The 12,023-nt window shown below is 38.8% G+C and overlaps 1 protein-coding gene across 4 annotated transcripts in view; it reads left to right on the top strand.

The window, feature by feature from the left end:
- Positions 1-12,023, top strand: part of ank2b (ankyrin 2b, neuronal) — an 859,694-nt gene that overhangs the window by 660,944 nt on the left and 186,727 nt on the right. For 3 of the 4 annotated variants that reach the window (XM_072253201.1, XM_072253199.1, XM_072253198.1), the window contains 4 exons: positions 1,372-1,474; positions 1,891-1,994; positions 6,223-6,270; positions 8,868-8,900. In XM_072253201.1, coding sequence (XP_072109302.1) covers positions 1,372-1,474; positions 1,891-1,994; positions 6,223-6,270; positions 8,868-8,900 — 288 coding nt within the window. The remainder of the gene's footprint in view (positions 1-1,371; positions 1,475-1,890; positions 1,995-6,222; positions 6,271-8,867; positions 8,901-12,023) is intronic. The other variant, XM_072253200.1, reaches the window with a different exon arrangement.

The following is a 12,023-nucleotide window of genomic DNA, read 5'->3' as shown; positions in this document are numbered from 1 at the left end:
AGATATCAGAACCATAATGAGCCAAGTCATTCTAGAAAAAAGGGGCACACATATTTAAGGAGAAAGAGGGGCACAACATTCTTTATGAGATTCAGAAAATATTAGGCTCATCATATATGTCCATTTTTAATAATTTATCAATCTAGCTACCAAATTTCTTGAATTGGTGCTCAGTTTTTATAATCACAAAACGGTAACTAACTATTGCTTGAATACACCATCAGTAGTCTTTATTGGGACCGGATTATACAACTTTGAGCTTTAGATGAGTGTGTTCTATTTAACCTCCCCTTCAAGTCTCAGTTTCACTTGCAAAACTTGATTTTAGTACTCGTTGTCACAGCAAACCATTTGGCTTAAATAATTGCAGGTATTGGATGATGCTTTCATGTCTGAAGTGACGTTTCTGGCATGATTCAAGTAGATCTGTATATATTTGCAAGACTAAAGGTGGTTATAACACCATCTATAGAATTCAGCTCAAAGTTATCAATAGCTTCTGCAGACTTTTAGTGCGTTACAATTTCATGGTTACTGTACGGTACTTGTGACTGACTACTACTTTTCTCAGTGTAGCTTCCAGAGGCTTTCATAGAATGATCTGTATTTAGATTGCTGTAAAGCTTGTAAATAAGCAAAGAAGAGCCTGCTCACTGTGCACTGGGATGTTTGTTTCAACTTGCTTTTTAAATTCTTTATAAGCATGATGCTTTCTGAAAATACATCCCTATAAAAGCTTTTTGATTCTGTTAGAGCAATTTGAATGAAGTGTGAATTTTTCTCTTGAGGAGAATCTCTTTCTAGTGCACAACTTTTCTATATCTGATAAAGCAAATTTGGAATTACTTTGCTCTTTGGTCCCCTGATTAAAATGAATGTGTTTTCCTTAATTGGAAGAAAATTAAAATAGATTCTGACTATTCCTGACGAAAGGTCTCGGCCTGAAACGTCGACTGCACCTCTTCCTAGAGATGCTGCTTGGCCTGCTGCGTTCACCAGCAACTTTGATGTGTGTTGCTTGAATTTCCAGCATCTGCAGAATTCCTGTTGTTTTTCTGACTATTAAAACATTTTTTTCTATAGCCCTTTATATTTACAAGCTCGGAGTGTATGATTCACCGTTGAAGTGATCCATCATTATCAAAAGGTTTTTTAGGTAATTTTGCTTGGCTACTGCTGGTGTTGTGGAATATATATTTTGACCATTGAATATACATAATACTCCACCTGTGCTTATTTTGTTTTCCTTTTTGTTAGTTACCAATCCCCTAAAAGTTGCATAATGTTAATTGTATGCTTTCTTCACTCTCCGACCCATGCCACCATATCACTGTGCTGCTGCACTTCCATGGCAACTGGCCAATCCATCAGCCTGCGGTCCTTCAGTTCAGACAGGTCTAACACACCAAGCCATGGTCCACACTACAGGGACAGTGCCATGATTGAAGAATTAATCACAGCCACAAGTAGCCAGGTATGCAACGTTGCCTCTCTGGTATAGACTATATAATACGTGTCATTTTAATGTCCACTCATGCATGGATTACCCATAGCCAAATTTTAAACTAAATAAAGCTCACCATTGCTGATTTTCTTAGTTCAAAGCAAATTTGCAGATTATGTATATTTTCAACTTTTACCAAAATTTAAAAAATAATGAAAAAACAATGCATTTTTACATGTATACAGTACAAACAATGCAGGTTTTTATTGATAAAGATTGTTATTATATTCCTAAAATGATAAATATCAATCCATTTTAAATGTGAATATCTTGTGAAATTGACCTGTATTTTTAAATGTGTTCAGTAGTTCTGAGTTAATTTATTGGATCAAATCAATAGTTTCACTACTGTGGCTTTAAAAGGAAGTGTTACTTTGAAATTACAGGTAGCTCTGGCAAAAGGCCCGGAGAAGGACTCCGCACATCGCTTAAATTGGGAAACAGAGAACTTGGACAATGTGGCACTCTCTTCCAGCCCAATACATTCAGGGTGAGATATATAGACACATCTGACAGACATAAAGAAGGTGCAGTCGTATGTCTGTTTGTGGAGGCAGCTGAAGTATAAATCTGATGCAGCATGGAAGTATCCATACATTGATCTTAAGTATATTTTAATTTTGCATTTTTACATTCCAAATGAGAAAGTGACATTGCTTATTAAAAAAACATTCATCTGTCAAGTACTAAATCTCACATATTTCAAAATCAAAGTTTAAAAAAATATAGATTTTGTAAATTGTAAGCAACCTATTGGAGTGATGTTCAGATGATAAACAAGAGAGAGACACAGTGTGGTAGTGTACAGGTGAAACCCCAATTTAGGACATGCACTTTTCATACAGGAAGTCGGTACTGCTGACCTTAATTTGCACATTTAAACACTTTTTTCATGCTTCCATCTTGTTTAGTATACTCACATAAACTCATGTAAAAAACATGAAACTTAAGAATTTAAGTTACAGATTTGATTACAGTTTATTAGAGTTAAAGAGTCATAGAAAACTAGCACAGAAACAGGTCCTTTGGCTCATCTAGTTCATGCCGAACCATTTAAACTGCCTAGTCTCATCAACCAGCATCTGGACCATAGCCTTCCATACAGCTCCCAGCCACGTACCTATCTAAACTTCTCATAAGTATTGAGATTGAAATCACATCCAACATTTGCGCTGGCAGTTTATTCCACACTCTCACCACACTCTGAGTTAAGAAGTTTCCCCTCATGTTCCCCTTAAGCATTTCACCTTTCACCCTTAACCCATGACCTCTAGCTGTAGTTTCACCCAACCTCAGTGGAAAAAGCCTGCTTCCATTTACCCTATATATATCCCTAATAATTTTGTATACTTCAATCAAATCTCCCCTCAATGTTGTATGTTTGAAGGAATGAAGTTCTAATCTACGAAATATTTCCCAATAACTCAGATCTTCCAGTCCAGGCAACATCCTTGTAAATTTTCTCTGTACTATTTCAATCACATTTACATCTTTGCTGTAGGTGGGTGAACAAAACTGCACACAGTACTCCAAATTAGGCCTCACCAACATCTTATATAACTGCAACATAACATCCCAACTCCTGCACACAAAACTTTGGTTGATGAAGGTCAATATGATGAAAGCTTTCTTTACAACCCTATCTGTGATGCCAATTTCAATGAATTATGAACCTATATTCCCAGATCCCTTTGTTCTTTGGCACTCCTCAGTGTTCTACCACTTACTGTGGAAGACCTACCCTGGTTGGTCCTCACAAAGTGCAACACCTCACACTTATCTGTATTAAATTCCATCTGCCATTTTTCCATCTGGTCCAGACCCTGCTGCAAGCTTTGATAGTCTTCCTCACTGTCCATTACACATCCAATCTTGGTGTCATCTGTAAATTTGCTGATCAAGTTAACCACATTATCATCCGGATCATTGATATAGATGACAAACAGCAACAGATTCCTGCAGCACTCCACTAGTCATGGGCCTCCAGTAAGAGAGACAACCATCTGCACCACTCTCTGGCTTCTCCCACAAAGCCAATGTCTAATCCAATTTACTACCTCATCTTGAATGCCAAGTGATTGATCCTTCTTGGTCAACGTCCCATGTGGGACCTTGCTAAAGTCCATGTGGACAACAACCGCAGCCTTGCCTTCATCAGCTTTCCTGGTAACATCTTCGAACAACTCTATAAGATTGGTTAGACACAATCCAAAATGCACAAAGCCATGCTGACTTATTTCCTGGAGTGTAGGATAATGAGGGGAAATTTAATAGAGGTATATAAAATTATGATGGCTATAAGGCAATAAGATTTAGGAGCAGAATGAGGCCATTTGGCCCATCAAGTCTGCTGCACCATTTCATCATGACTGATCTATTTCCCTCTCAGCCCCAATCTCCATTTTAACCTAATCTGATTTTTTTCTACATTTACAAAATATGCTTTTATTTCTTCTACCAAAGTGCATGACCATACACTTCCTGACCCTGTATTCCATCTGCTACTTCTTCTCCACCTATCTTTATATTGTCTGCAAACTTGGCCACAAATCTTTCAATTCTGTCATCCAGTCATTAACATATAACATAAACAGAAGTGGTCCCAACACAGACCCCTGTGGAACACCACTAGTCACCAGCAGTGAACCAGAGAAGGCTCCCTTTATTCCCACTCTTTACCTCCTGTCATTCAGCCAATCCTCTATCCATGCTGCTATCATTCCTGAAATACTGTTCGCTCTTCATTTATTAAGCATCCTCATGTGTGGCACCTTGTCAAAGGCCTTCTGAAAATCCAAGTACACAACATCCTTTTTCCTTTGTCTATTCTGTTATTTCTTCAAAGACTTACAACAACTTTGTCAGACAAGATGTTCCCTTAAGGAAACCATGCTGAGTTCAGCCTATTTTGTCATGTACTTCTGAAACCAAGTCCTTAACAATTGATTCCAACATCTGTCCAACCACTGAGGTCAGACTAACATACCTTCTTGAAGAGTGAAGTAATATTTGCAATTTTTCTGTCATCCAGAACCATGCCAGAAACTATTGATTCTTGAAAGATCATACCAATGTCTACACAATATCTTCAGCCACCTCTTTGAGAACACTGGGATGTAGACCATTTGGTCCAGGTGATTTATCTACCTTCAGACCTTTCAGTTTCCCAAGCACCTTCTCCCTACTAATGGCAACTCCACTCACTTCTGCCCTCTGACACTCTGGAGCTTCTGGCATACTGCTAGTGTATTCCACAGTGACGTTTGATGCAGAATACTTAGTCATTCTACTGGTGATTTCTTTGCCCCCATTAATACCCTTCTGCATTCATTTCCCAGCAGTCCAATATATATACTCTTGCCTCTCTTTTATACTTTATATATCTGAAGAAACTTCTAGTATCTTCTTTAATATTATTGGCTAGCTTATTATTGTATTCCATCTTTTCCCTCTTTATGAATTTTTTAGTTGTCTTCTATTGGTTTTTACAAGCCTCCCAATCATCTAACTTTCCACTAATGAGAAGGTTAATGCAAATAGGCTTTTTCCACTGAGGTTGGGTGGGACTTCAATTTTCCTTCAACTGTTACACTTTGAGAAATTGAGTGACTGAGGTTTCAATAATTATGAGGAAGTGGCACAGAAAAAGTGTTGAGCATGGATCAGCTGGAGTCATATTGAATGGTGAGACAGGATTTTTGACCTTTTGCTGCTCCTAGTGTTCTTGTGTTTAGATCCCTTTTAAAACTCAACACCCATGCCCCCTGCTTTTGATACTATTACCATGGGAAATAGGTTTTGATTATTTATCCAATCTGTGCTTATCATAAACTTGTACATTTCTATCAGGTTAATCTGCAGCTTCCTTTGCTCCAGGGAAAGCAAGCCCAATCTATCCACTACTTCTCCCTAACTAAAGTCGTCCAATTCAGGCAACTTGTTACTGAATCTCCTCTGCACTCTCTCCAGCACAATCACATCCTTGCAGTATAATGTGTTGGCAAGAGCTGTATGCAGTATTCCAAGTTGCAACATAGCATCTCAGCTCTTATATTCTATGCCCTGATATGAATGCAAGTATTGCTATATACCTTCTTCAGCATCCCCTGGTTTCTTTGTGCATCAACATTTACTGTACTCCATCTTCTAAATCCGGGCAATTAATGTTGACTCTTTGTTAATGTTTTAAACATAGGAGAATATCCAAATCCCACCTGTGATTGATAGTATATCGGATAAAGTAGCAATTGTCTGGTGGCTACTTGATGGGAGAGGAGCACAAATTAAGCAGTCGTGGCCCCGAGACTCAGTTGTGTAGATGAAGCTACACAGTCTCAATTTTAATGAGACGTCTGTTTCACTGCTGTAGAAGTTGTTTTTTAAGCTGTTTATCAAGAATTTTGGGATCAGGCTGATGATAATTGAGTAAATAGAGGAAACCACCATCATTAGGAACCTGTAGCAGAACAGTTCTTTGCATTTGTTCAGTACAAAATATGAATCATCTAATAATTTATTTCCAATGAGGTACCTCAATTAAATGACTCTTACTGTGTTTTAGTTTTATTGAATGCTGTAATATTTTCAATGTCTGTACAAGTGACAAGGTTGCTGTGGTTAGATTTATTTCACAGAATATTTACTGTTCCCCTCCTCTATTTATTCATCTCTTTTAAATCTCACATTGCTGCCTCCCACCTTTGTATCTTATCCTTCAGCTACTGGAGCAAGATGGTGCAAGACATAGGAACCTTACAGCCAGCAGGGTGAGAAGACTTTTAACCTCTCTATCTGGACTGGATCTGAACTTGGGGTAGAGTGGGAAGGGACATTTGTCCCAAACATTCAATGTTTTCAAAGTATTGAACAGATAAAATTGTCCAGATTACTTACCCACCAGCAAACAATGTAGATCTACCCATTTCATGTATTAAGGATAATTCTAGACAGGAGATTAGAATGCTTATCCACAGCTGATTAAGCCTTCATTTCCAGTTCCCTTTGCCATTTGTATTCTAGTAATGTTAATGGGAAGTTTCTAACCCCAACCTGCTTAAACCATGTGGTTTCCTCATTTTTGTTGAGTGTGTCGTTTTCCTGTATGGTACACAGAGAACACAGGTTCTGCTCCAGTAAACTTCAAGGGAAAGGTTTTGTTGCCACATTGCACCTTTTCTATGTACGTGTTTGATCACGTGGTTCACCTGGAGGGTGTTTGTTGTTTTCCACATTGCTGGCAGAAAGCGGTGAGCATTGGGCAAAATTACTAGGGTGTCATATCTTAAACTCAGGTAAAAATTAACCTTTCTTCTACATACAGCAGGTAAAATATGAACCCACTGTAACAAACATTCCCTCTTTATCTTTTTGCATCAAATATGCTGAAAACATTTACTTAATCATACAACAGGAATTCTGCAGATGCTGGAAATTCAAGCAACACACATCAAAGTTGCTGGTGAACGCAGCAGGCCAGGCAGCATCTCTAGGAAGAGGTACAAAGGGTCCTGATGAAGGGTCTCGGCCTGAAACGCCGACTGTACCTCTTCCTAGAGATGCTGCCTGGCCTGCTGCGTTCACCAGCAACTTTGATGTGTGTTACTTAATCATACATTACTTTTGCTGTTTTCTGTTAGTAATAGTAATTTTGAATTGATTCACCATATGAAATAAAGCCTTGTTGGCAAAAATAAAAATCCTTTTTCTTTTAATAGCAACACACACAAAATGCTAGAGTTTCTCAGCAAGTCAGGCAGCATCTATGGGATGAATTGATATTCGATATTTTGGGCTGAGACCCTTCATCAGGGCTGAAGATGGGTCTCAGCTTGAAACATCGACCGTATTCATTTCCATAGATGTTGCCTGACCTGCTGAGTTCTTGCAGCTTTTTGTGTGTGTTGCTCTGAATTTCCAGCATCTGCAGGCTTTCTGGTGTTTATTTTTTCTTTTAATATTTTGTTATCATAATTTTGCAATGTGTGCTTCTATGTTCTGCCATTTTTTTTAGTCTTACAGCAGTGAGGCAGTACCCTCAACTTTTACCCCCAATGATAAAATTAACTGAGTGGTCAGTATTATTACATTGCATTTTAGGATGATTTCAAAGCTTGAGGCATGCATGAACTTTTGTAGAGTAATTTCTATCACTTCAATATATTTGTGACCTTAGTAGGAAATCGCTTTTCTGAAAAAAATGACAGACCAAAGGCAATGTTTGGTATCATGCAATAATTTATTATTGATGATTTTAAGCCGAATATTTTTTCACTGAACTGTAAAGAAGACATACTCTGGGTTATCGGATCATAACGCACCGTAATGTTTGCTTTGGCCCTCCAAGTCTATTTCAACCTTTATTTGCCAAAACTAGGACTATATCCTCACCCATTTATGTGTTTGTTTGCAGTTTAAGTTAAAATTATTTAGCTCCAGATTCTGCATCCTCCATTAAGTTAAATCTTATTGTTATCCCATTGCAGTTGTCTGTTGTATGTTTTTTTACAAGAAGTTTAATAAAAAGTAGAAGGTTTAATTAGATTAATTTACAAATTTGTCACATATACATCAAAAATACAGTGAAGTAGGTCATTTGTGTTAATGAGCAGCTCAGTCCAAGGATGTGCTAGAGGGAGCACAAAAGTGTTTCATGTTTCCAGTGCCAACACAGCCTGCTTATAAATGAACATGTATATCTTTGGGATGTGGAAGGAACCCCATGTGGTCATGGACAGAACTCCTTACAAACAGCGGTGGGAACTAAACCCCGATCGCTGATTACTGACCACATAAAACATTGAGCCAACAGCTATGCTGCTGTGTTGTTTGAGACCTGTTAACCTGCTTACATCACCGATTGCCCATCGATGGCAAATCAAGTAGTCTTCTAATCAGTATTGTTATGGGAATGTGAGACTTCATTTCACACCCTGGCAATTGAAAATCAATTAACAGGTTACATATCACTATTAACATCACCAAAGAGACATCTAATCATTTCAATTTAATTTGATGAGTTCTTCCAGGTGGGAGAACCTGGAAGATTCCAGTCATTATTGGTGACTGGAATCTAATTAAATGAATATGACCCTGGGGAGTGTTTTGATTCCCTCTCACCCATTGAACTCATGTTTTTTTCCAAGGCACCCATTGTCCCCTTCAACATTTTTTGCTGTTCTTCTGAAACTTCCTCTTTGCCAATTACCTTGAAAGCCACCAGCATTAAAGATCAACACTAATCTCTGGTAACAGCTGTTTTTCACACTCTGGTTATCACACGGTCAAGTGACTTCTCAAGTAATTAATTTTCTGCTGCTTTTCTGTGCCTGGCTTTCCATGTGTTTAAATGCATATTCTGTTTCAGCTATTCTTCTCCAGTCCCTGACAGTGAATCAAGGTGAAAAATTGCATTTTGGATTTGAGTGTGGTTACGTTTACATCGTTTGCTGTTTCAACAATCTCTAACCTTGGCACAAAATCCCTTCACTGCTTTGCCAATTATGGATGCATTAACTGAGACAAATGCAAGTTTCATTTACAAATACTTAAAACAATAATGTTTTCTAGCCTGGCAGTCAAAGGGCACATCAAGATAGTGCTGCTAATGTAACTAGAGGAATGTTGATCTCGACTTCAGTACTGTCTGTATGGAACTTGCACCCACATCCTAAAGCAGTGCTAGAAGATTAATTTTCTATTGCAGCTTTAGTGTACTGTAAGTACTGACAAATGGAAGTTGATGGTGATGTGAAAGATTTACAGAGAATAGAGACAGAAAGAGGTGAGGACAGGCCTGAACGGATTCCTCCCAAAATATAGTGTGGACCTAATGGGTCAAATTCTTCCTGTGTCATTGTGAGACTTCCATTGGCTCCAAATTATTGTTCTTTTAAATTCATAGTAAAAGAAATGGATTTGATTGTACTTGGGTAGGTGGGAAATAGGGGAGAGGGAGAAGGAGAGGACAGAAGAGTGACAGTTGATACTAGGAGACTGAGACTGCGTCCACACTAGACCGGATAATTTTGAAAATGCCGGTTTTGCGTAAAAACGATAGGCGTCCGCACCAGGCGTTTTTGAAAATACCTTTGTCCACATTAAAACGGGTATTTGGACGAATCTCTTCCTACTGGGCATGTGCAGGACACATCTACAGAACTCACCCGCTTCGACGAGTACGCCCGACTCCGACAATTTGGACCAAGCAACAGGTGATGGCTGCAACATGTTTGGTGTCGAATCTCGCCGTGAAAGACTTGGTGAGCGCTTGTCCAGTTACAGACTAGAAAAAGTTAAAAGGAAATTGCCAAACAACGGCTAGTTGTTGGTTGTCGCGCAGGAGGACTTAAAACAAAAAAACAAATCCTGGAGCGTATGGAGGCAACCGACAGGGAGTTCACAGACAGTATGACCCGGCTGATAACAAACATTGAAAAACTGACTAACTCTGTTGCAGAGAGATTTGCAATGATGAGGAATATGATGGCTCCCTGCCAGTACTTTTCACCACCACAATACCAGCCTCACAGCCACTACAATAGCTACACATATAGACACATAGACCCCCAGGTGGCCCCACCAACATCTTCCCCACTCCCACAGAGGGGTCATCCTGGAAACATTTCCTACAGCCATAGTCTCTTCACCGATGAAAGGGACGACAGCTACAGCTAAATGCAATAAGGCTTTTTACTGGGGAAAAGTGAAATTTGCTGTTACCTCGTTTGTTTGTCTTTACTTTTGCCATGTCTTTCTGTATTATTTTGCTGTATTTAACGTGCAATAAAACAAGTTATTGGGCAAAAGTGATTTTATTTTTACCTGAGTAAAAGTGAAACTTACAATTTTCCTTTTTTGGCCTTAACATTTTCATGTCTATGCCAAACATAAGCTAGTCATAGTCATACGTTATTGATCCCGGGGGAAATTGGTTTTCGTTACAGTTGCAGCATAAATAATACATAGTAATAAAACCATAAATAGTTAAATAGTAATATGTAAATTATGTCAGGAAATAAGTCCAGGACCAGCCTATTGGCTCAGGGTGTCTGACCCTCCAAGGGAGGAGTTGTGAAGTTTGATGACCACAGACAGGAATGACTTCCTATGACGCTCTGTGTTGCATCTCGGTGGAATGAGTCTCTGGCTGAATGTACTCCTGTGCCCACCCAGTACATCATGTAGTGGATGGGAGACATTGTCCAAGATGGCATGCAACTTGGACAGCATCCTCTTTTCAGACACCACCGTCAAAGAGTCCAGTTCCATCCCCACAACATCACTGGCCTTACGAATGAGTTTGTTGATTCTGTTGGTGTCTGCCACCCTCAGCCTGCTGCCCCAGCACACAACAGCAAATATGATCGCACTGGCCACCACAGACTCGTAGAACATCCTCAGCATCGTCCGGCAGATGTTAAAGGACCTCAGACTCCTCAGGAAATAGAGACGGCTTAAAAATGACTACTACTTAAAAATGACGTTTTGGAAGTAGTGACAATTGCATCTGTTGAATGTTTGCAGAAGCAATACATTAATAAAGCACCTTGTTAAATGTATAAAACATGTTATCTTGTATTTCCTTATGAAACTAGTGTTATCTTGTATTTCCATACAATGTTTACAGTAGGCTGTTACACATCAATTGTCAGAGAAGTACTTGCATAAGTAGGTAAACTACCTTCATACAAGCAAGGACAGAAAACAGGGCAAAGTGAGTATACTTATTTATTCAGTAAGCTATGGGTCAAAGTATTTGGTGAGTACATTTCTAAATCTTCTGTCTTGTTGCCGTCTGTCCTGAAATTGTTAGGTTGTGTGAGTGGGTTGAAATTAACATAGACAATAAAGTAAACAACACACGCATGAAGCCGTCCACCATTGTTGTTGTGGTGTTGGAGGTTGTGTTCAAGAAAACAATTAAATGCCGCACTGCCGCCACCATCTGTTCCAGCACATCATGACAGCGTTTTTAAAAAGAGCCGGTTACCCCGTACACACTATACCGGCCATCAGGCGTTTTCAGATTTATTCACGCTGGAGAGCGTTTTTGAAAAGCTCCATTTTCGGGGGAGGAAAACGCTGTTTCAGTGTGGGCGGAAGGTCAAAACAAAGAGAAAAAGCTTCGGTTACGGATTTATCCAATCTAGTGTGGACGTAGCCTAAGTTGTCAAAAACATCCCTGTCAATTAAATAAACACTAAGTTCACAACTCTATAATAAATGTAGTTTTATAGTGTAACTGTAGTTAATTTGCAAGAATTTTATTTGAAAAGCATATATCATCCCACAAGGATAATTTTCACTGAGAGTATGAAGAGCATCAATAAAGCAGAGCAATGGCATGACATTTCTTTTTATAAACTTGATGCTGAGACATAAAGAGTTAGAATTGCTGACACTGTTGGTAATGTTTTATTACAGTTTTTGTTGAATATGCAGACAGTTTATCAATGTGAAATCTTGCTTGACATGAAAGGTCTGGATAGAGTGGGTAGAAACATAGAAAACCTACAGCACA

Source organism: Mobula birostris, chromosome 3, assembly GCF_030028105.1.
Source record: "Mobula birostris isolate sMobBir1 chromosome 3, sMobBir1.hap1, whole genome shotgun sequence".
NCBI lineage: Eukaryota > Metazoa > Chordata > Chondrichthyes > Myliobatiformes > Myliobatidae > Mobula > Mobula birostris.
The sequence above is the reverse complement of the archived record's forward strand: the minus strand, read 5'-3'. Positions and strand labels throughout refer to the sequence as shown.